This window comes from Sardina pilchardus, chromosome 2 (assembly GCF_963854185.1).
Source record: "Sardina pilchardus chromosome 2, fSarPil1.1, whole genome shotgun sequence".
NCBI classification, from domain to species: Eukaryota; Metazoa; Chordata; class Actinopteri; order Clupeiformes; family Clupeidae; genus Sardina; species Sardina pilchardus.
Window position 1 is genome coordinate 21,741,094 of NC_084995.1, and position 25,756 is coordinate 21,766,849.

At 48.6% G+C, this 25,756-nt stretch overlaps 1 protein-coding gene across 2 annotated transcripts in view; it reads right to left on the minus strand.

Annotated features, from left to right (window-relative positions):
• Positions 1-938: 938 nt before the first annotated feature.
• Positions 939-25,756, minus strand: part of vapal (VAMP (vesicle-associated membrane protein)-associated protein A, like) — a 31,474-nt gene continuing 6,656 nt past the window's right edge. Inside the window, exons 2-6 of one of the 2 annotated variants that reach the window (XM_062521945.1) lie at positions 9,475-9,627; positions 8,577-8,680; positions 5,892-5,969; positions 2,947-3,120; positions 939-2,641 (exon numbers count right to left, since the gene is read on the minus strand). In XM_062521945.1, coding sequence (XP_062377929.1) covers positions 2,480-2,641; positions 2,947-3,120; positions 5,892-5,969; positions 8,577-8,680; positions 9,475-9,627 — 671 coding nt within the window. In that variant the 3' untranslated portion in view covers positions 939-2,479. Of the gene's footprint in view, positions 2,645-2,946; positions 3,121-5,891; positions 5,970-8,576; positions 8,681-9,474; positions 9,628-25,756 lie in introns of both variants that reach the window. The other variant, XM_062521938.1, reaches the window with a different exon arrangement.

Sequence of the window (25,756 nt, forward strand, 5' to 3'; positions counted from 1 at the left end):
GTCCAAAGGGGAAAGCCAGTTTTCCAAAGAACTGTTCACCAATGGTTTGCCTTTGAGTGTTTGTTTTCAAATCTGTTAACTCCGGAGACAAGACTCGACTCAAGTGTGTGTTTGTGTGGCCTCATATACAAACGGAAGTCTGTAAATTACCCCATTGTAAGGGTTTATCCTAAGAGCACTAAAAGTATAAGACTGACCATGACCATAATGGGGAATACAATATATAACTGTGGCATGCTATTGCCTAAAATACATGTAAAGGACCTGCCTGTGTGGGTCAACTGCAATGATTGGATCTTGGTTCTCCAGGCAAAGCTCAGGTGTGTATGTGTATGTGTGTGTGTGTGTGTGTGTGTGTGTGTGTGTATGTGTATGTGTATGTGGGTTGACAGGCCTCTGGTGTTGAAATAATGTGTGAATGTGTGTGTGTGTGTGTATGTGTGTGAAGAGGTTCTTAAACCCAGATGATAAAGGCTGAATGGAACAGTATGATGGGTGTTTCATGACTGACTTGTGAGGTACACCGGATGCACACACTAGACACTCACGCACAAACACACACACCCTTCTTTTACAAGGAGACCAAAGTTGTGCAGGTCAGCTATTTTATATATTCTTTTCTATTCTCAAACACACATGCACACACACATACACAGATGAAAGAAGTGTGTGGGGTTGACTCATAAACACACACACACCCACTCACACATGTGAGACACCTGGGTCACAGGTGTGAACTTTGTGCAAATACACAGTCGCACACTCACACAAACCTCATACAGATGGAACCTTATAAAGCATAACTGGATTCTTAACCATGTACAACATTAAATATTTGACACTGTTTTACCACTGGCTCTTTTTTTGTCTTTTGTGTAATCCACATAGCAACTGTTCCCAGGGCAACAAGAACAAGTCCAACACAAGAGTCCTGTTTTTTAAGGTGTTTATTCTTTTTTATGTTTTTTTTTCATGTTTTTCTTTTCTCTGAAACGTTGAATAGCAAGGGACAGGAGGAGAGATGAACAGAGTTCATATTCAGTCACCTTACGCCTCAGTAAGGACACAGCATCAAAACAAAAGCATGAGTCATTAATAATAATAATTATAATAATTATAATAATAACAATAACAGTAATAAAACAGCTTGTGTTGTGTTAGGGAAGAGAAATCAGATGTACAAAAACAACAATGATGTAAGAGGCACCTCCGTCTGTGGTCTGCCTGACAACTCACCCACAAGGAGAGTGAGAGAGAGAGGGAGGGAGTGAGAAAGAGGGGGAAAACAAAAGTAATAAAATAAAGCAATTGTTAAAAGTGAACCGTTACTGTGCTGACTGTGTGAGGTTCTAGGGAAGGATTGTTTTTTTTTGCTCTCCTTTTTTTCTCTTTCACTCTTGCTCTCTCTCTGTCCCGTTTTTTCTTCACTCTCTCTCCCTTCCTTACTTTTGATCGTTTCCTATTATTTACTTTATTTATTTTTGACAGTGGAAGTTCTCTTCCTTTTTAAAAGAATTAAAAGCATATGGCCCTCCAGCCACCCTCCACTGAGACCCAGCGCGAGTGAGGGATGGAGGGACTCCAGGAAGAGAGAAAAAGAAAAGAAAAGGAAGACAAAAAAATGAGAAATGGACCTCTGCACTCAGAGGAACAGGGACACACTTTCATCTCTCTCTCACTCACTCACTCTCTCTCTCTTCTCTTCCACTTCAGAGGACAGTTCATCACTCGTTCCTTGAGCCTCTCTGCCTCTTTTTCCTCCACAGGACAACACACAGACAGCATTCATCTCTCCATCTTCCCATAAACAAACAAACAAAGATAGTGAAAGAGGAATACCACTCTATGCTCAGTGAGTGGTACGAGTGTGACTGATTGCAAAACAGGCCAGACCTAAAGAGTGTGTGTGTATGTGTGTATCGATACAGCTTGTGTAGAGAGTGTGTCCTTATTATGTAGATGTAATGTACATGTAGTGCATATGCTTGTGCATAGAAGTTATGTAGTGTGTGTGTGTGTGTGTGTATGTGTGTGTGTCTGTTTCTGCGTATTGTGTATACAGTATGTATACATGACATGTATTGTGTGTATGTGTCGTGTGTATGTGTGTATGAGTGTGTGTGTGTGTGTGTGTGTGTGTGTGTGTGTGTGTGTGTGTGTGTGTGTGTGTGTCTGTGGGTGCGTGTGTGTGTGTGTGTGTGTGACTTTCAGGCAGGCCCCACCACAGGTAATGATACGGCAGAGTGTATGATAAGCTTCTCCAGCCCTTGTAACCCCTCCCTCCCCCGCCCTCTCCCACACCAGACTGACAAACAGACATGAGACGGACCGACACACATACACACACACACACACACACACATACACACACACACACATCAACACACTCACACTGACACACACACAAAGGCTGACAGGGACAGCGGACAGGCTGCGAGACAGACGGACAGACAGCCCCCAGTCCCAACCTCAGATCCGCCTACAACACAAACTTGCCCAGGAAGAACCCGATGAAGATGGCTGCTATGACGACGAGGAGGGAAGGGAGGGAGCTGACAGCCGACTCCCGGCCAATCAGAGCGCTGGCGTTGGACATGACGTTGTCTGACCACATGGGCTTCCTCATTCTCACACCATCGTCCTGCTAACAGAGGAGACAGGGCATTGGTCAGGGTGCCGAACGCAGGCCAAACGTCTACCAGATCTGAGCCGGTGGTGCCTTGCGGTCAGATGACTGTGACTGTACTGTTTTTCTTATCTATGAAGCTGACTGCATTTGCCGGCAAAGTGTAGTTTATGCACATTGATTATACATAATACATCAAAAGAAACACCAGAGTTGGAGGCTATTGATTGTCATGTCCATATGCATCTAAAATGAGAGAGCGTGTGTCTTTATGAGAGAGTGTGTGCGCCTCTGTGATAATAAATGTGTGTGTGTGTTACCCTGAGTTGTCGGTTCTCGTCGGCTAGTTTGCTCATCTCAGCCTGCAGTCTCTTGCAGTCTTCTAGAAGTTTCCTCATCTCCGTATCGTCCATCGTGGAACCTCTCAGACCCGACGGGCCATCCACTCGCGAGGAGTTCAGAACTGGCGCCGGCTTAGCAGAATCCACCTCATGCTGTACAGACACATACACACACACACACATTGAGAAATAAGTGAGTGGGACACAGGAGAGAGTGAGAAAAAAACAGAGAGAAAGAAAAGGGAAAGAGAGAGATGCATATATATATATATATAGAGAGAGAGAGACAGAGAGACAGAGAGATACAGAAGGGAGGGAGAGACAGAGACGAAGCGAGGGCAAAGAGAAGGCAGAGTGAAAAGGTACAATGAAAGAGAGAACGAAAGACTTTCATTCCGAAACGGGAAAAATCCTCCCTTCTAAGACTTCTATTTGTACAAAATTCCGGCTTCGTTTGTTGAATTTGCGTGTATCCTTCAGTCAACATATTGTGAAGACAACTGTCTGTATCTTGGCAACGATGTCCCAATAATAAACACACAGAAAACAGCGTTCGTTATGACTGTCTTGCTAGGCCGAAAACAAAGCCCATAGCTGGATACCTTGATGCAAGTGACTCCTTGAACAGTTGACGGCAGCAAGGCAGACTCATAGATAGACAGAAAGATGGAGTGAGTTAAGGAGCAAGGAGAAGATATACTGTAGAACAGGCTGATACAGAGATACAGACTGAGAGAGATGGAGTGAGTGAGGTGAGGGAGAGAGAGAACAGAAAAAAAATCAGCGATGAAAGAGAGAGACAGAAAGATGAGACAGAGAGATGGAGAGCTTGCGCGACTAAAAGGCCTCCTGTGCTACTCAGGTCTGTAATTATTAGCCCTCTGAAGTCTGACCCCTGAGCTGAGCTGACCTGCTTGACCTTTGCCCTCTGACCCTGAACTATGTGTGGCCTGGCGACTGGTGGCTGTGAGTTGCAGCTGAATGCAGATTGTGTGTGTGTGTGTGTGTGTGTGTGTGTGTGTGGGAGGGGGGGGGGCAGAGAGTTATGACACACACCTCATCCACACTAGCACCTGCTTCAGAGTTCACCTGACGGGCAGAATCGTTTTTTGTTTTTGTTTTTTTAAGTTTGAAAGATTGAAAATGTCAAGATAACTGGTAAATGAAAGAGCAATGCCCAGTTCCCACTTCCCACTTCAAAGGCAAATGGAATGTACCATAATGCCATTAACAAACAACAACAGTATTTAAGTCTTTAAACCATGCTTAAAATGTCTCTGAGGTGAAGAGGGGTAAAATACAAGGCACAAGCTGTGCTAACCAGGGCAGGTATTTCACAGCAGCCACCATATGACCATATTTGTACCTCGTGAGGCCTTAATGGCCTTTGCGCCCCTGCCAGTCAGTGTAGTGGTTTGGTCTGGAACTACAGTCATCAGACGCCAAAATGCGGGTAGACTTTCCATTTGGCGAGTAGCATTAAATCTCCGAGCACTACCTGCCACACTGGTGGGTTTGCGCTCAATGTGTAAATAGGCACCAGATGAGACCCACATGTCTCCGGCATCTGTCTCTCTCCTTACTGCTGTGGAGCGTGCAGGAGGAGAGGCAATCTGGCCCAGACACCAACTACCACATGGGACTGTGCCATGAGAGTGGAGAGACAGAGAGAAAAAGAGAGAGAGAGAGAGATGGAGAGAGTGATAAAGAGAGAGATGGAGAGAGAGAGAGAAAGATAGATGGAGAGAGATGGAGAGCGAGATGGAGAAAGAGAGAGAAAGAGAGAGATGGAGAGAGAGAGAAGTCCTAGGGCTGTGAGCGATTATCACCCATCCTCTGCACCTAGCCTGACCTCCTGACCTCCTGACCCTGGCGACCCTCACCAACCTGCATCCTGAGCTGCCTGACCTCTGAGCGCAGGCCGAGTCGGCGGACGCCCGCTGCGCTGGACGCCGGGGTGCTGTAGGGGGGGCGGCCGCTCACGCTCGTGCTCAGGGGCGTACTGAACGCACCCGGGGTCACACAGGCCCAAGACGGAGCGGCCGCAGCCACCCCACTACGCTCACCTGCCACACACTACAGGGGAGAGAGACCAGTCAGAGGAGGGTGTGCCTGTGTGTGTGACAATTCGACACACAGTGTGTGTATGGAAGTGGTTCTGTGTGTGTGTGTGTGTGTGTGTGTGTGTGTGTGTGTGTACGTGTTTAGATGTGTATGTGTGTGGTTTAAGGCGCGGGTAAGTGTTTGCGTACAGAATGTGTGTGCGTGTACAGTATGTGTGTGGCTGGCCATAGGGACACATGTGTGGAACTGTAAGTATGTGACAGAGTATATTTGTGGGTAGCTTTGTCAGTCTGTGTGTGCTGTAACTGCCCCAGTGACAGGCAAACATTTAGCTATGATTGAGAAGGTGAGTGTGAGAGTGTGTGTGTGTGTGTGTGTGTGTGTGTGTGTGTGTGTGTGTGTGTGTGTGAGTGTGTATCAGATGGTGTGTCTGAGTGTGAGTTGACAAGCTCAAAACCACAACCCCAGAACAGAGTAAGTGATTCACTCTGTATGTGCGGTGTGTGTGTGTGTGTGTGTGTGTGTGTGTGTGTGTGTGTGTGTGTGTGTGTTTCTGATGTATGACTGTGTGTGCTGGAGAGAACGAGTGCAGTGAAACATGGACAAAGGGAGTGCTGAGATCTCTATGATGACATATCACCCCACTACTGAAGCAGCTTAGTGGGAACAAGTCCGCTGAATTGATGGCAGAGCAACCGATTAGAGAGTTTTGGACACCTACACTACGAACATGACGGCCAGCAGGACTTATGCCCGCTTCTAATGACAGTCCAGTGCAGCGTTTTAGTCTGGTCGCGCACGCACGCACACACACACACACACACACACACAGAGACAAGCTTAAAATATACAGCTCTTACCTTATCGTTTTCGGTAGGCATATCGAAGACACATCTTAGTTTGGAGTCCATGAGGTCTTCTGGCCGCGCATCTCTCCACTGTCACACACACACACACACACACACACACACACACACACACACACACACACACACACACACACACACACACACACACACACACACACACACACACACACACACACACACACACACACACACACACACACACACACACACACACACAGGGAAGGATAGGCATGTTACTCATCAGAGCCAACTACAAGCAGCTGGTCAATCTCTGTCTCACTCACACATTACACACACACACACACACACACACACACACACACACACAAACACATGTCTACACAGACTGCATACTAACACCCACCCCCACACTGAGTAACACACAATGATAGGCACATACTCATGCACAAACAAAATACACATACAGTACACACATAAACAACAAATGAACACAAACACAATTTTGGAATCACGTTTTATAACAACAGGTGCCCACAGACAGGGATTCCAGTTCAACTCTATTCAATGCAGAGCCCTGGAGAACTTTCCGGACAGATCTGGAGTAGAGGACAGAGGTCAGAGGTCAGAGGAAGGTCATGTGCAGCCAAGGGCTCAGGAGAGGTCAGCATGATCCCCCAGTCAGACACTACAGAGGAGAGGTGCCCATGGCAGATGGGAGTATGGAGACTGAAAGAGGGTGAGGTTGGGATGGATTAGTCTCCATGCCTCAGCCCCTTCCTCACTAGACTAAACTCAGACAGATCATCCTAAAACTACAGGACTGGGATTTCATGAATGGATTAACACTAGTCCTAGACTAAAAAAAAAAAGAGAGAACTTCAATGAAAATCTCCATTGAAATAAAAAGCTCTTGGTTAAGAATGAGGCTTAACCCATGTAATCTGTATACTGGGGCTCAGGGGGGATTCCTCGTGGGACACGGACGGAGGTGGAAAAGTCTTGCCGTGTTTTCTCTCTGCCTTGTGCACCTAAGGCAGGAGATAAAATTAATCAGCTGATCTACTTGGCTGAAGAGTTGGGCTGATTATGATCAGCAGGTTTAAGGAATGGTGGAAACAAATAAGCGCTGGGAGGTTTCATTTCTGCAGCTGGGATGTTCTGTCCACCTCTGGGCATGGGGAAGAGCTGACTGAAACAGGCCAAGTGTGTGGGGATGAGGCCTGGTCTACTGCTCCCTCTGATAACACTGGGCGTGCGATGGAACCACTGATCCCTGATGAGCCCAGTGTGATAGAGAGCTGATACGCTGCTTCCTGTTCATAAGGGTAGGCTGGCAATCCAGAGAGCCCATGGTCTCTGTCGCCCCCTTGTGGTCTGGAGCTGATACGTCAGTCTAATTTTCAGTGCCCTGCCAGGGCGTTACTGTGTATTCAACATGAGGTGTGTATGTGTGTGTGTGTGTGTGTGTGTGTGTGTGTGTGTGTTGGGAGGCACACATGACCAGCCTCTGGCCCAATACACCCTCTTCAACTTTCTTAAATCTTTTAAACAAAAAATGTTCAAATGACGTGGTCATGTGGTCACGCACCGTTGCCTTGTATATATGTTTAAAACAATGTAAACAATACAGTTATTGTTTAAGGAGCACCCACACGCACATCATTTTCAAAGGTTTGTTTGCTTGCACAAAACATGAGGGTGTGCTTCCACAGACCTTCTCTGGTACTGTATGAGGTGGAAAAATCTGACCAAAGCCCACAGAAACTTGGTCTGAGAGAGGCCAGTGTATGTGTGTGTGTGTGTGTGTGTGTGTGTGTGTGTGTGTGTGTGTGTGTGTGTGTGTGTGTGTGTGTGTGTGTGTGTGTGTGTGTGTGTGTGCGCGTGCGTGCGTGCGTGCGTGCGTGCGTGCGTGCGTCTTGATAACTGTGTGACCACCACATCCAAACTTCCACACACTCCCAACTGAGTGGTCTGTAACATTGGGGCCGCTGAGGTAGGCCTGGATGTCTGTGTGCGAGCGTGTGTTGTGTCTGTGTGTGTGTGTGTGTGTGTGTGTGTGGTTTGTGGTGATCAGTAGAGACTGGCGGTGTATGTGTGTGTTGAGGTCGATAGCGGTCAAGAGTGACTAAAAGCCTACGTCAATGCTGAATAGAAGCCAAACACACACATTCTGGGCAATTAAGATGGAGTGGGTGAGTGCTTGTGTGTGTATACGTGTGTGTAAGGGCATTTGTGGGGGCAATAGGAGCCGTGCGTGTGTGTGTGTGTGTGTGTGTGTGTGTGTGTGTGCATGACACTGATGACAGTCAGGTGTGTCTGGGAGTCCGCTCTGACTTCTGTATCGTGTGTGTGTGTGTGTACGTGTCTGTGTGTGTGTGTCATAAGGATGTAGATCTATAATGTCTATTAAGATTAAGGCCAGAATGTTCTTACAGTAACAACATTGCATTTCTGAACAGTAATAAGGTATGTGACGACAGTTATTAACAGTAATAACAAAACTAAACATGTTTACACAAGCACACCAACCCACACACACATCACATACCCACACACAAATACAAATTATCATACACAAACAAAATGTATTCCATCCTGTATACACACATGTAAAAACCCAACCACACAAACAGTAACACAAACACAGAGAGAGAGAGAGAGAGAGAGAGAGAGAGAGAGAGAGAGAGAGAGAGAGCTACAGTAGGAACTGCTCACCATAGCCTCCATGTCAGTGCCACTGGATGGAACGTAGATGGTCTGCACCATAAATTTGTGTTTACTTTTCTCATTGGGGTCGTAGTCAAACGGCTGTAGCATTACTGTAGAGGGGAAGACAAGAGAGACAGAGAGGGAGAGAAGGAGGCAAAAAGAAAAAGAGAGGAGGATGAGAGAGAGTCAGGGAAGTGGAGAGAGGTGTGTGAATGCCAGAGGGATGATAGATGAGAGGGGGCATTATTATCCCAGTGTGTGATAAAATATCCAGTGGTGAAATTGCCTTAGTGGCCACTGGAGGGCACTCATGAGCCCTTAGCTGCTCAGGGATACCACAACAGATTGACCAGAAGTTGTATGACCCCCCACAGAAGCAACTGATCAGACTGGACAAGTGTAATAAAGTGTAATAAAGTCATTATAAATGCCACAAAGCACTCCGAGACTAACGTGCAATAAAGCAGTCATTACTACTCCACTATTGAGATGCAACTTTCTCCAATCACTGTTTACACTACCAGTGCTATGTTGTTGGCTCTTGGCAGATTCAGTTTATTGAGAAATAAGGGGGTCTTACATGTGTTCTTATTAAATATGTGTGCATGTGATTGTACTGTAGTGTCAGAATCAGAATTTCTTTTAAAGTGTGCGTGTGTGTGTGTGTGATGTAGTCATAGTGGCTTCACAGAGTTGTACATGGTAAAAGTGTGGTATTAACAGGACTGCATGTGAAGGATTGTGTGTGTGTGTGTGTGTGTGTGTGTGTGTGTGTGTGTGTGTGTGTGTGTGTGTGTGTGTGCGTGCGTGTGTGTGTGTGTGTGTGCGTGTGTGTGAGAGAGGGACAAGGAGTGAGTGAGTACCAAGTGACTGTACCACCTGTAGTGTGTGAGTGTGTGTGTACCTGATATAGTGACAGTGGCTCCTGCGTCTATGACTCCACTGTTGGGTCGTACGCAGTAGCGCCGCGGCGCTGTGGTCTTCACCTTGAAACATACTCTCCTGTCGGATGGATTCTTCAGACGCAGGTTAGTGGTCACCACATCTGTGAAAGGACCTGAGAGAGAGAGAGAGAGAGAGAGAGAGAAAGAGAGAGAGAGAGAGAGACAGAGAGAGAGAGTGTTAATGGTTAATGAGTGAGTGCAGCTTTCAAGAAGTACATTAAAGGATAACCTCTTGAGATGCAGCATCTCGTGTTCGAGGGGGTGCCGGGCACTTGTGTTTGTTGAGGGGTCTGGTGTGTGTGCGATGGTACCAGAGCTTCAGATGATGTGTTCATGTCCTTAATGCTGTGTGTGTGTGTGTGATGGCTCCAGATGATGTGCTCAGCAGGTTACAGGAGAAGACAGAGGGGCCCAATTAGGCCAAACACTGTCCCATGACTGGACATGCTGTCCATTAGGACATTAGACTCTGATCATGCCACCACACACACACACACACACACACACTTGGATCAAGCCAACATTAAGACACAACATGTGCAAGTGTGTTTGTGTGTATGTATGCATGTACAGATTATATTTTCTTGTGGGAGTCAGTGTATGCCTACATAAAAGTATGTACGTGCATCTTTATCTGTGCGTGCAAGTGTGCGTGTGTGTGTGTGTGTGTGTGTGTGTATGTGCGCGTCCTCACTTAATCCCCTCATCCTCCTGATGTACCTAATGGCCGTACACTATATTGGCATGATGAACAACACTCTAATGGAATCATAGATCATATGATGGTCCGGCCCACTGGCTGACCAGTAGGGTCCAAACTCAATCACGGCAGCTCCATCAGCCCCATAACTGACCCATGAGAGGAAGCCGTCCATCCCGCCAGCCATCAGCCAATCAGAGACGGCCTTCAGAGACCTAACGCAATTACCTGCATCCAACCCTTCACCAGTCCTAACCATGTCTGAATGGATTGGGAAATTCAGAAAAACAGAATTATTATGATGGTTTCAGTGACTCCTGATTCTGGGTCGAGAGTTCAAACCCCATTGGGTGATTATGCAGAGAAACTTGTTTACCGTCCACAGCAGGCACCGGGGACGAGCTGTGGAGAAAAGCATCTGATGTGAACGCTGACACGCACGCACGCACACACGCACGCAGGCACGCACGCACGCGACTGGCCGTGGCTGAGCAGAGGCGAGGTCGCCACCTTACAAATGGTCGGCCCATGTTTGAATCCTGAACCTGCCAACTGTGAGTCTGTCGCTTTGAAAAAAAAAAACGCTTAAATACATGCCATTCTACTTTCCTTTCCTTTACAGTGTGTGACTGAGATGATGGTGATGATGGAGATGACCTGGATGTGAGTCCTCGTCAATGGCACAAGCATCTCAGGCCTGGAGCCTAGAGAGCACAAATGTAAAGGCGAGAGCTGAACAGCTGATCAAACGGCTCTGGAGAACGCCTGGGATGAGGTAACAAACGCAGGACACACACACGCACACACACACACCTGGTGCTGTGCCTGTGTGGAGGACTAAAGCACGAGCGTAAATCTGCAGAGTGGTAGGGGGGCGGGCCTCTCGGCGACTCCACGGAGCCGTTACTCCATCGATCCTGGACTCGGCGCAGGTAGAACCCAGGGGTCGGGTTTCAGGATCGCTTTCCTGGAAAAATCAATCGGGCCGGGCCATGGCGAGCCAGCCGGCTCCAGTGTGGACCAGGCACCTGGGCCCTGGACCAACCTCCATTAGTCTTGCTGCGACGACAGCGCCGCCATGCCCGCTAGCCAGGGTTTAAATTTAGCATGTGCATTGCAACTCACCAAACGCAAATAAAAATCCGCACTCAAAAATAACAAACGAGGTGAGACGCTGTTGGCGGATCGCTGACATGAGTTTACTTCACTGCAAACTCCCATCACCACAACAGAGACCTTATACGGACGTGGACGATAACACATTAAGTTGATTGACTAGGTTTTTCTGTTTACTCGCCACGGGCAGATAGACCAAAAAGTTAATGTCATCCCGCCTCTGGACGTGTGACCACTGTGATCACTCGGCGTGACGAAGCGCACATCTCGGAGCTTTATACACGCATGGGGGCACGGCAGAGCAGCAGCAATAGCATCTAGAGCAGCAGTATCTGTGTAGCAGTAATGAAACAGTTGGCTCGGGTTTGGTGCCTGAGTGTAACGAGTGAATGTGTCAGGTTGGGTAATTTCCACACACTTCAGTCTATGCTCCTTATCGCAAGTTAAACTCACTCTGGAGGCGTTGACTGGGGACTTTGAGGTAGAATCGTACGTACGGTGTGGACATGCTCTGACTATGGAAGCTCGGGCAGGTAGGTCTCTCTCTCTGAGCCCCTGGTCCCAGGCGACCGAAGCAGCAAGGAAACCAGAATCATTTGCCTGAAGATAAGTAGGGGGGTTGGAGTGAGGGGGACGGGGGATGGGGATGGGGGGGGGTCCTCTCAGGAAGATCAAAGAGCTGAGCAGGCTTTGAAACGTACATTCTCCGAGAGATCACAGCACTCACTTAACTTCATAAAGGGCCGGAAAAGACCCTCCTTGCTCCTGCTCTTGCCCCACCCACCCCCCCTCCAACCACAATCAGAGGAACACTCTGCTCAAAGGAGTGGGAAAACATTCCATCTTCAAAGGAGTGAGAGGTGTGTGCGCTTGATTGGATATCTGTGAGTGTGTGTGTGTGTGTGTGTGTGTGTGTGTGTGTGTGTGTGTGTGTGTGTGTATGCTCATGTATGTGAGAACAATTTTAGAATAAATGGCTGGTGTGTCATAAGGTTCAATCAGTGCAACTCAGCCGGTGCAAATCTGGCCAGTGAGGAGCCTTGTAACTGATTCAGTCATGGCCATCAGGGCCAGAGGTGAAGGCATCGGTTATGTTTCTCTGCTGTGCTGAGCGTGTGTGTGTCTGTGCAGTGCACATGTGTGTTTGTTGCCCAGCTTGTGTGTGCCAATGTGTGTCTTTGATGTCCTCTGTGTGTGTGTGTGTGTGTGTGTGTGTGTGCTTGTGTGAGTTTCTGTCCAGGTCACTGCTCAGTATAAATGAGTGCATGTGTGCGTGTTTATTTTCTGTCCAGTCTCTTATGTGTCAGATGTGTGTGCAAGGGTGAGTTCATGCCTTACTCTGTATGAATGTTTGTGTGTATGTGGTTGTGTGTGTGTATGTGTTATGCATATTTTTGTGAATTTGTGTGTGTGTTTGTTCATGCATATGTGTTTGTATACTGTATGTGTGTGTATGTGTGTGTATGCATATGTGCGCGTATATATATATATGTGTGTGTGTGTGTGTGTCCTGTCCTTTATCCTGCCTCGCAGAGTGAAGATAAGGCAGCAGCAGTGCGGGTGTCCAGACTCTTTATTTAGAGCCGTCTTCAGTGTTCACAGATAGCGTTACTGCCGAGGGGGGTTGAGAGGGCTTACACTCACCGTGGCCATTTACACCCCCATGATTGGTGCATCACACGCCGTCACAGCCACCAATCAAGTTTGGATTCTCTTCAGCTGTTTATTTGAAATGTTAGCAGGAGTAGTCTTAGTGAGAGTGGAGAATGTAATGCTAGTAGGCATTTCTAGTATACTGTTTTAGCTCCATGCGGGCTCTCACTGAGCTAGCCTTGCACCAGAACTCTTGAAAAGCCTCTCTGTTATCTGATAGCTCTTCTATATTCCATTAGCTTTCATTCCCTCTCTCATTCTCTCAAGTATGTCCTCGTGCACATTAGTTATGTCTCCGCTGCGTGCGTAAAAAAGTAGTGCATGTTTTATTTCCGTCTCCTGTGCGTTCGTGTGAGAGTGAGTTAGCATTAGCGTATTTAATGGCTATGCTCACACGTTATTGCCTCGCCCGCTCCGCTGCAAGGTTGGATCGATGAGGCATCCTGTCCCAGCAGTTTAACCTTAAGAGACTCCATCTTCTCAATCTGATTTCCACGTTAAGTGCAGTCCGGCCTCCCTGGTGATAAAACGGATGTGCCACTGCTCAGTCGAGCATTAGGCGGAGTGAGTGTCTCAGCCAGCTCCAGCCAAAGCAGAAGTAACCCAGGGCTGGTGAAGGTGACTGATGTTTGACAGACGCTTTTATCCAAACATCGTAAGTGACCTGCACTTACAGCACAACAGCGGGTTCAGGAGTCGAACGCAGGGCAGAGGATCATCAGATCTGCTGCCCAAAGACAATTGAAATTTCCACAGACCGTTGCAAACTTTTCAAGACTTGCTCAAGCACCCGACGAGTTTGTTCTGTTTCTGGTTTCTGTAATCTAAGACTGTTTGCAGTGATGGGTGTTCAGCCCAGCAACCCTCTGGTGGACCGGTTTTCTGTCAGGATATTCTGCCTTATAGACCACTTTGCGCCACATCCAGCCCCGTAAAGTGTTGCTTTGTCTGGCCTTTACCATAGTCTCTGGTCTGGCCTAAACATGTCCTGTTTGGTTGGCCCAACAGGGAGCATGCATAACCCCAACCGGTACAGCTTTCAGGGTCCTGGGGGTACACAAACCTCCCCATCACAAGGTAACAACACAAGAGGAGGCCACGCCAACATTACATTGGCCTGGACACCGGAGGGATGTTGAAAAGGTAGTCGGCCATAGACAATGTGGCGCCGCAAGGTAGAAAAAGAAAGAACAGATAGCTGGCACTTTTGGAGAGAGGCAAGGAGCACCACAGCTAATAGTTCTGAGTGGAGGCATTCTGTGCCACGAGGTGCAAGGACAGGTAATAGGCAAGTCAAACACCCTGCTCAGGCATCAGCCTACTCCAGACACACACTCTCTCACTCTTTCTTGCCTGTTACATTCTGTCAGAAAAGCAAAAGAGTGTCGGGTAAATGGGTCACCGCAAACTCCCAAACCACCAGCCATGGAGAAAAGAACACTACAGGCCTAGGGAGTGAACATGGGGAGTACCACACACTTTTTCCTCTCTCACACACGCACACACACACACACACACACACACACACACACACACACACACACACACACACACACACAGACATGTGCACAAGCGTGCACTGCCTGATAACACATCACGCTCTAGCATTCTTGATTAGAATGTTTACTCATTCCACCACATTGCTTAATATGGAAACGACGGCCACGGTCAACAAGCCATCTCCATGACTACAACACACCTCTGGTGAGTTGTTACAGCAAGGCGTGGAAGTTACACAGGTCACTTTGAATACAGTACCTTGCTGTCTCATAGGCTGGTCTTCAGGCTATATTTTCTCCCGAAGTCAACTTCATAGCAAAAGGCTTTGGATTTTGGCACTATAATTATCCTTTCACTACTTTTTTGTGTGTGTTTCTTGTTTTTGTGTCATATGACCTACTGGATGCCTACATTTCCATTGGGATTAATGAAGCATGTAACTAACTAAACTACACCCCTTCTTCCCAGCGCTACAAAAACACCAGGTTGATTAGCTGGCATTGTTTAAGGCTTCATACAGCCCTCTATATTTGTTTTCCTATTCCCAGGGCCAGGACCATGTATTTACAGCAGGTTTTTTGAGCAGACACTGAATGGACAGCTGGAGCACCATGAGGAGAAATTAGCTGAATCTGATTAAAAATATTGGATTAGAATCCTGGCGTTCACCTTTGAAATGTGCGCCGGCAATTACATGAATTAACCACGTTTCAACTTGTCCCATGCCAAACACAGATATAAAAAAATGCATAAATAAAATCATCGTCATTTGAGTGCTCCTAAATCCCTTTTGTATCTTGCTGTGTATGTGCTGCAGTCAAAACCCCAACACAAGAAATGGTTGTTTCAATATTAGATCACAGGCAGACAGACTCTGATTTTGGAAATTCTGAACATGTTGCATTTCATCCCAAATGCTCCTGTGACGCCACCCCTTTTGTCAAGGTGGTCCATTTTTGGTCACCTTCCTTTGTGATCTGGGATGCTCAACAGCTAAATTACCGCCCATGCCTTCCGCATGACTCCGCCAGAGGCCTAATCTAAATTTAGTCATCAACAGACAGGCAGTCAGCTGGGCTAGACCTGCCTTGGCTCGGGCTGGGCTGGACTGAAGTGGACTTGGAACGGGCGCCAGCTTCGGGACACAAGGACTGTGACTCAGGGGAATGTCTGGGACCAGTCTGCGTTTCACCCATCAATGACCGCACCTCTCAGACAGGAGCATGAGAACCGCGCCTGCGGCATGTGTGGCACTCGGAAACCGTTTCATTCAGGGGAGACGCCTCTCGGCTAAGAGATGGCACGCAGTTTGCACGTTTTCTCCCAATGTTGAACAAACACTCGGGAAACCTGCGGTCACGCGGGCGTCACTGGAGAGAGAGATGAACCGACCAGCTGAGGCGACCAGCTGAGGCGACCAGCTGAGGCGATCAGCTGCCGCTCATTTGAAGATTTAAGATTTAAAGCAAGAAGAGACAAGCGGCCATTGCATCGCCAACGAAGCAGAGCAAAGGCAGGCTAGAGGCCTGATACTGAGATTAGCTTGTTCCACTTGCCCTTGCTCAGAAGGATGCTCTGCATAGTCTGGTCTGTGTGCCTTTGGCCTAGACGTCTCAATCAGATAGCAACGGCAAATGAGAACAGGCGTTAGGACATATGACAAATAGCATCATATCAGACAACATGACAGTGCGGCCTGCAAACCTTATCCCACAATGCCCACACTCAGTCGGGCATGGCCTCGCTTGGCCATCCGGCACTGGGTACGTCTGGGAAGGAGCACATTAATGTTTAATGGCTGCGTGGGCACTGAACAAAACCCCCTCCATCATTTATTAAGCGCAGATGCCCATGTCAGTCGGGCAGCCGGGTAGGCGAGCAGTCTGAGAGAGGGTGGGGGGGGTGGGGGTTTGGGGGGGCACCTAGTTACCACAGAGGAGAGTGGATGGAAGCAACTGTCTTCCATGTTCCAAACTTCCCAACTTGCTAGGGGCCTTAACTTTTACGACAATAACATATTAGACAGAATGTGTCACCAATTCTACAGGTACTTGTTCTGTAACGTAGCCTAGCGTTCCTGGGAATCCTGGGAATCTGTAATGTGACGTAGAGCTCCTGGGAATCAGAATGTCACTCTTTCTAATTCGCCTGTGGCAGCGAGGGCTGCGTGGGGAGGAGGGGAGGTCATCACATTTAACTGACACTTTATTTCTGGCCCATCTGTTAAAGCCACATAAGCACTCCTCTGTGTTTGTGTGTGTGTGTGTGTGTGTGTGTGTGTGTGTGTGTGTGTGTGTGTGTGTGTGTGTGTGTGTGTGTGTGTGTGTGTGTGTGTGTGCGTGTGTGTGGTGTTCACAGCCGTGGCTGTATCCCACATAAGGAGCTCAGTGGTGCGGAGTTGCGCCGGGGCTAAAAGGGCACTTCAGCTGGCTGCGTTCAGGCAAGTCTGAATGGAGCAGGCTGGTATGCTAACCTAATGCTATCAGGCTTCTAGCATACCACAGGCTGAGGGTTCACTTCATAACTTGCTGGTTGTGAACAGACCCCTGGGTTCAGGGAGGTTGTAAACATGAGAAGAATCCCTCTGAGGCACCAGACTCATGTGACATTCCAATAGGAAGTAGGCCTACCCCTGCCCCAAACATAACCTGTGTTGGCCCCCTATTCATTCCAACCTTTATGTTGCTTTCCCTTAACTGCGCTCTGAGAATATGATGTATTTCTTAAACAACATTTCAACTGTTTTTCTGTGTGTGTGTGTGTGTGTGTGTGTGTGTGTGTGTGTGTGTGTGGCGATGCAAAACAACATGTGACAAAGTGAATTAAACTTTTAGAGCAATAAGGGCTTGACGCTGCACTCTCGAGATCTCACTTGACTCTATTAAAACTTTTGTAGTTTAATTCCGTCCTTTACCAGGCCACACACTCACACACACCTGTATATTGCTGCACTATGCACTCACATTACAAACATTACACACACACATAGACAAATATACACACTGTCACTAAGATCGACATAGATTAGGACCCTACCCAAAAACATACCACAGAGAGAGAGAGAAAACGTCTGTGTGTGTGTGTGTGTGTGTGTGTGTGTGTGTGTGTGTGTGTGTGTGTGAGCTCATTCAAGTTAAAGACGATAACCATTAACCTGACTCCGACACGGAACAGATCAATCAGATAAGAGCTCGTCTAAGCAGCATTCCGGCACAGCATTCCGATGGGACTAATCCATCCCGCATCCCTGCTGTGTCGGTCGCGACTCACAGCCTCCAACCTCAAGGCCTCTTCTCTCTCGTACGCTCAGGGAAGGGCCTCTTCTCAATGAATTTATCCCTCAAGCACTTATCAAACCAGCAACAGATACACTGGGAGCACTCACACTCAAGGTGTGTGTGTGTGTGCTGTTGTTTGTGTGTGTGTGTGTGTGTGTGTGTGTGTGTGTGTGTGTACTCATGTGTGTCTACTATGCCTATGTAGAGTTTTTGTGTGATGTTTGCATGCGTGTGTGTGTGCGCGTGTGTGTGTGTGTGTGTGTGTGTTTGTGTGTGTGTGTGTGTGTGTAGTCTCGTAATAAGCACCAGCATATGCCGAGTGTAGGCCTATTACCAGAGCTGGCGGACAGTCTTAAGGAGCTGAGTAAGCTTCTTCTAGTCTTAGTAAACTAATTACCATTAGTCTAAAGGAGCTCAGTAGACTTGCTTACTCTCACTCTCACCATTCACACATTTTCAACCAAAGTGCTCTACACAACCCAGCCAAAATGCACACTAACACACTAAAGACACAAAAAGCATCATTTCGGATCTTCCATCAGGGCTGGATCGATGTGGCTGCTAGAATCTGCAGCAGTGTGGGCCGACAGCACAGAAGAGGTTCTACGTTACTCCTGTCGATGGTTAGTTAGGCTATATCTGGCAGCTGGGGACCTTTCCTGACCAAACACATTCCCCACACACAGAGCCATACACAAACACAAGCAGGGTGGACTAAGAGCCCTCTGTATATGGCTCTGGGGTGGACACCATCAGTCACTACCAAATATTCTAGAGTGCTACTGGTACCTACTATACGAATGTCGGCTCATAGAACCTGTCTGAATCGGCTTATTAGAGTGCCGTCCAGTCCGTCCACTCTTGCTCAGAGCATACTTCACGCTCATGACGTAACAGAGCTATCTTGCTCCACTCTAAGATCTTTGGGTCACTACATTCCTCTGGTGAGTGTTCTATGGAACAGTCAAATCAAACCAAAGGGAGTGTGTGTTCCACAACACTTATCAGAAAGTAGTGGTCCAATGTACTGGAACATCTGGTTCCAGCACCGAATGCAGATGCTGGAATTTGTTTTCACTTTGGTAAATGCTATGCAATAGGGAGTGGCAAGGGCCTGCAGTACACTGACTACTCTTGTGCTTGATGTAGGACCATTGTCTATCCAGAACAGCTAAGTGGTGAAAAACATCAGCCATCAGCTCTCATGGGAAAGCATTGGCTATGTACACAAATGTGTGTACTGTACATGTGGCATTGGGGGTTGGGGGTGTCCATGGACCCAAAGCTTGCACTGGTGCCCCACCAGTCCCAGAGGCCGGAAGCTGGTTGATGGGAAAGGCCTGTACGCTCTCTCTCAGAGCTGGAGCTGAGCAGGGGAGAAAGAGAGAGATAGAGATAGCAATAAAGAGAGAGCGAGAGAGAGAGAGGGATGGCACTTCCCATTCACTGCAGACACAGGTCCCCACGGCCAGCACCAGACTATAAATACTACTGGGAGGGTGGGGGGGGGGTTTGTGAAAATGAAATAAAAAGAGAGATGCAAAAAATGGATAGGTCTCTACTGCAGGTAAAAAGATAAAAACAATACACTAAAAGAATAGAGACAGACAAGGAGGAAAAACAGAAGAGAGAGAGAGAGAGAGAGAGAGAGAGAGCGCAAGAACACTGACTGAGTGTGCCCTGCTGTGTCGGAGACTCCCAGCAGGGTCTTTATCCAGAGCGGAGCTCCAAGCTCCAGAGCAGTGCCCAGAGCCTCCACTCCTCACGGCTGCATTTAGCTCACTCTGAGCCAGGCATGGGGGGGGGGGGGGGGGGGGGGGGGGGGGTACTGGAGGACTGAGTCCCAACAGTCTTAAGCCCCTTTCACATTCAGAAACGATACATTAGCGTTTAAGAAATAGCGGGTTCAGGGGATTTCGCAATGTGAAAGGTAGACGTGTTTTGGTCCCGGGGTTGTTTGAAGCCGGGTTCAGAGGCGAGTTATGGGAGGCGTTGCCTAGCAGCACGTCACACGCAATTTGGTAGTGAACAATGACGTTCAAGCATGCCTTGGACCTCGGAGATAAACTGATAAACACAACTGTCATGTTAGTGCTACGTGGTTTAGCTTCCAAATGATGGCGGGCCACTTGTTATGTTATTTGAATGCCAAATGAGGTCCTTTTGTCTGTCGAAGTCATATTTTAGTGTGCCGAGTGAGTCCTGAACAACTTCTGCTCTGACAGTTAGCTCGTTGGCTAGTTAGCTAGTGTAGCGCCTTTACTCTGGGTAATAATAATGGGCTACAAGAATTACACAGCATGTATCTATGCTTAGGCTGGAAATACAGCAGCGAGTTAAAAGGGATAAGAAAGGGGAATGGAAATATCCTTGGGCCTTATGAAGCTAGGTTCGCTACTGGAGAAGCAGTAATTTGACATAAGACAGAGTCAATAAATAAAACAATAATTTATTAACCAATAATAAAGGATAGGGATAGTTCAGGTTATATACTCAATTCTCGGTAAGTAGGTATATCTAATAATAATTTCCCCAAAATAATAAAAAAACATAAATATTAAAATAAACAAAGAAAAGCAGAGCTCTGAAAATAAAAATAGGCAAAGTCCATAAAAAATGCAAAAAGGGAAAAATGGATGGTCCGTGGGTTAGAGGGTAAAAAAGGGAGAAAAAGGGGAAGAGAACAGTCCAAGGGAGTGTCGAGTGTTTTGGTGTCAGTGTAAGTGACGGCTTATCTGGGGTAGGGCAGGAGGTCCGGTCTTCTAGGGAAGCTCCAGGTTCAAAGGGAATCAGGTCAGGATCGGGTGGGTAGGCTCGCCATCAAGGGTTCAGTCAGGATTCATAACATATAAAAAAACCAATCGGAGTTTCACGGGGAAGGAATATGCAGACAAAAAAAGAAGATCGTCAAGAAAAAGAGTTGATACAGTAGAGATGATTCAGGAAGGTGAAAGAAAGGTGAAAGATGAGTGATTAATCAAGAAGTTCACGGGGAATTCAAACGGGTGGAGGTCTCAAAGTCAAGAATCATAAAAGTGAAAAGTCGATAGAAAAGCTTAAACAGAACGGTCGCTTAGCAACCAGCACTCCACGAGCTGCAACAACTGGAGCAGTGCACAGAAACAAATGTGTTCATGTGTATTGTGTATGTGTCTCTGGTAACAAACCAGAGGTGGGTTACACCCTCCCCCTTTAAGTTACCTTGAGTCCCTTCAAGGGTTCTAATGGGGTTTGCACTAAAAGCTAGATTCTAAGGAGAGAATGGTTATCTAATTCATTAAAGGAGGTTAGGGCTGTGCTTAAACCTTCTAAAATGGTGTGGGCAAACAAGATCAGGGGGTTTCCTAAGTGGGAATACTGAAACCGGCTGGGAGCTCTCCGCAATCTCTCAGATCTCCTGGTTGGAAGATCTTCAGAAGGCACTTCATCATTTGGCACTTCATGGAATTCAGGTGCTACCAAGGGCTCTCGCTCCAAGTCTTCATCTTGAGACCTGCTTGCCATGTCATCCACAGACTCGGGTAAGTCACTTCCACCGACCACTGCTCTCTCAGGCATCACAGCAAAAGAAGGACTTCCAGCAACAGCAGCAGCATGGACTGGACCCTTGACAATGGCACTATGGACAGGACCTTCAACACCCTGGACTGGACCCCCGAGAGCATCAGCCTGGGTAGGACCCTCCGCAGCAGCAGAAGTACGGACAGGATCTTCAGCAGCGGCAGCAGTACGGACAGGACACTTCGCTGTGGCAGCAGCACGGACAGGACACTCGGCGGCAGCAGCAGCACGGACGGGGCACTCAGCGGCGACAGCAGCACGGACAGGACCTTTGGCAGCGGCAGCAGTACGGACAGGACACTCAGCTGTGGCAGCAGCACGGACAGGACACTCAGTGGCGGCAGCACCACGCATGGGGCACTCGGCGGCGGCAGCAGCACGGACAGGACCTTTGGCAGCGGCAGCAGTACGGACAGGACACTCAGCTGTGGCAGCAGCACGGACAGGACACTCAGTGGCAGCAGCACCACGCATGGGGCACTCGGCGGCGGCAGCAGCACGGACGGGGCACTCAGCGGCAGCAGCAGCACGGACAGGACACTCAGCTGTGGCAGCAGCACGGACAGGACACTCAGTGGCGGCAGCACCACGCATGGGGCACTCGGCGGCGGCAGCAGCACGGACGGGGCACTCAGCGGCGGCAGCAGCACGGACAGGACACTCAGTGGCAGCAGCAGCACGGCGAGCAGGACCTTCAACATCCTGGACTGGACCCCCGAGAGTATCAGCCTGGGCAGGACCTTCCGCAGCAGCAGCAGCTTGGACAGAGCACTCACCAGTGGCAGCATGGATCAGTCTTCCAGAAACATTACAGGCAGGGACGGTGTCATTCATGGATATCACAGGTAAGTATCCAGCATACGGAATTCTTGGAAAAGTGTCAGAGCTGGAGTCACTCTCAGAGTCTGAATCATCGCTGTCTGATAGTTTGACAGGGTTGTTCCTTGTTCGAGGTCGTCGCTTCACTCTGACCTCCAACTGCTCCTCACTTTCCTCATCCATCAACACTCCACAAGGCAGCAGCAAGTCTCTGTGCAAAGTGCGCTCGGGTCCATCTCCTGCCTCTGCTTGGACGACATACACTGGTAAGTCGTCAACTTGCTTGACCACTCTATAAGTGGTGGGTTCCCACCGGTCAGCCAACTTGTGTTTGTTCCGTAGTCGAAGGTTTCTGACGAGGACACGGTCTCCCTCCGCCAAGGAAGACGCACGGACAGATTTGTCGAAGCGCCTCTTGTTCCTGCCAGCCACCTTCTCAGCATTCTTCATGGCTAGCTCATAGCTCTCCTTGAGGTGGGACTTGAGTTGTCTGACGTACTGAGAGTGGGAAGGAGACTGGACTCCTCGAACTGGCAACCCAAAAGCAATGTCGATGGGAAGACGGGGCTGTCTACCGAACATCAGCTCATAGCGGGAAAAACCAGTGACGTCGTTCTTGGTGCAGTTGTAGGCGTGAGTGAGGGGTTTGACAAAATCACGCCATCTGCTCTTCTCCTTGTCTCTCAACGTTCCCAGCATACTCAGGAGGGTGCGGTTGTATCTCTCCACTGGATTTCCTTGTGGGTGGTAAGGACTCGTTCTGATTTTCTTAGTCCCAGTGATGGCACAGAGCTCTTTGATGGTGTGAGATTCGAAATCCCGGCCTTGGTCACTGTGGAGCCTCTCTGGGAATCCATAGTGGACAAAGAACTGCTCCCACAGACATTTGGCCACTGTGCATGCTTTTTGGTCTCGCGTTGGTATGGCCACCGCATACTTGGTGTAGTGATCGGTGATGACAAGGATGTCTTTGGTGTTCTTACTATCCGGCTCAATGGACAGGAAATCCATGCAGACCAACTCCATGGGTCTTGTTGTCTGGATGTTGACAAGGGGTGCAGCTTTCTCCGGCTGAGACTTTCGTCGAACACATCTGCCACAGGCCTTGATCTTCCTTTCGACGTCAGCAGCCATCTTTGGCCAGTAGAACCGGGATCTGACCAGGTCAAGAGTACGCTCAACCCCAAGATGCCCCATGTCATCATGCAGACCCTTGAGCACAATTGGTCGTAACTCTTGAGGTAGCACGAGCTGACAAACTGGCTGGGAGTTGCACTGTCGGTTTCTGTACAGGATACCGTTCTTGAGTTCGAGACGAGTCCATTCTTTTGCCATGAGCTTGAACTCTGAAGACTCAGCCATGAGCTGAGGTGTGACCTTGTTCCCTGATTCAAGCAGGTAGATGACTTGGCCTATAACTGGATCTGCACTCTGTTTTCGCCGAAGCTCTTCATCTGAAAACCTGGGGATGGTGGCATGTCCTTCCAGGCAGTCATCCTCCTCAAAAACATCTGGAACTGCCCCAGGATGGAGAGCAAGGGATTCGACTAGTGTCACTGGAGCAGAGGGATCTGGCTCAGCAAGGCAGAGGTGCTTATTACAGGCAGCAGTGACTACATCAGCAGGCATGTCAGCAGCTGAAAGGGACAGATGTTGGGAGGTAAACTGCTGAATCCTCTGATGCTCTTCCAGCGAAGCCTGGTCACTCATCAGCTCTCCATGAGGACGTCTGGACAGCCCATCTGCATCCTGGTTCTGTTTTCCAGCTCTGTACTTGATGCTGAATGTAAAGGTGGAGAGAGCGGCCAGCCAACGGTAGCTTGCTGCATCCAGTTTCGCAGAAGTCAGGATGTAGGTCAAGGGGTTATTGTCAGTTAGGACTGTAAAGGTGGTTCCGTAGAGGTAGTCATGGAACTTCTCGACAATAGCCCACTTCAAGGCCAAAAACTCCAACTTGTGCGCTGGATATCTGGACTCGCTTGAAGACAATCCTCGGCTGGCATAAGCGATGACACGGCTTTGTCCATCTTGTTCCTGATAGAGAGCTGCTCCCAGCCCTGTGGTGCTGGCGTCGGTGTGTAGCACGAAGGGCAGCTTCAGATCAGCGAACCCAAGGACAGGGGACGTCGTCAGTTTCTCAATGAGAGTCACAAACGCCTGCTGGCATGCAGGGGTCCAACGGTCTGCAAACGGCTCTTTGGGATGGAAATATTTCTCGCCAGTCTTGTTCTTGTGCCCTTTCCGGGCAGGTGGATATCCGCTAGTCAGGGCATTCAGAGGCTTCACCATCTTGGAATAATCCTTGACAAAACGGCGGTAATATCCAGTGAATCCCAAGAAAGACTGAAGTTCTTTGAGTGTTTTAGGCACTGGCCAGGTGGTTAAGGCTCTTATCTTTTCAGGATCAGTGTGGACTCCATCCCTTGAGACGACATGTCCCAGGAATCGCACAGAGGTCTGAAAAAAGTGACACTTCTCTGGAGACAACTTCAGGCCGTTTTCTCTGAGCCGTGTCAGGACGTTGGTGAGTCGGCTTTCATGCTCCTCTAAGGAACTGGAGAAGACGATCAGATCATCAATGAAGACCAGCACCTCCTTCAGATTGATGTCTCCCATGCACTTCTCCATCAGCCGTTGGAAGGTGGAGGGGGCGTTTGTTATTCCCTGGGGCATACGATTGAACTCGTAGAAGCCCAATGGACAGACGAAGGCAGTTTTGGGTTTGTCAGTCTCTTCCATCTCAATCTGGTAGTACCCAGACTTCAGGTCCATGACTGAGAACCACTGGGACCCAGAGAGTGCGGTAAAGGTCTCTTCCACATTAGGCAGTGCGTAGGCATCTTTGATGGTCTGGTTGTTCAACTTTCTGTAATCCACGCACAGCCTGACATCACCACTCTTCTTCCGGACCACCACAATGGGGGAGGAATATGGAGACTCTGACTCCCGGATGATTTCTGCGTCAAGGAGGGTCCGGAGATGTTTACGGACTGCCTCATAGTCTTGGGGGTGGATTGGCCTTGACCGCTGCTTGAAAGGTGTTTCATCTCTGAGCTTAATGTGGTGTTTCACTCTGGTCGCCTGGCCAAAATCCAACTCATGATGGGCAAAGACGTCAGAGAACTGCCTCAGTCTGTGTGTGACTCGGTTCTTCCAAGACTCTGGTAGTGGAGAGTCACCGAAGTCGAATTTCAAGTCAGGTGTCTCAGGTGAACATGGCTGCTGGTAGGACAGCTGACAACACTTGACTGTCTCAGGGTTCTTGGATTCCGGAGAAGGGCTGGAAATGATGTCAAGGGGGGTGGTCAGCTCAGCAATAACACAGTTCGCAGGCAGTGTGATGTCATGCTCTGTTTCATTTCTGACCCACACAGGAAGCTTGGATGGATGCTGTGATGGCAAAGTGATGAGACACGTGTCCACAAAGATTCCACCCGGCAGGGCTGAGGTGCTCGGGTGTTCAATTAGGGCACAACTCTCAGCGGTGACATTGCTGGTGCTCACATGACCCTCTAGTCGAACTCTTCCTCCAGCTGGGACTACTTTGGGCTGTCTCTCTCTCATTGTGAGTATGCCAAGGTGTCCACTCGTTCGCTGTTCTTTTCGAAGTGCCAG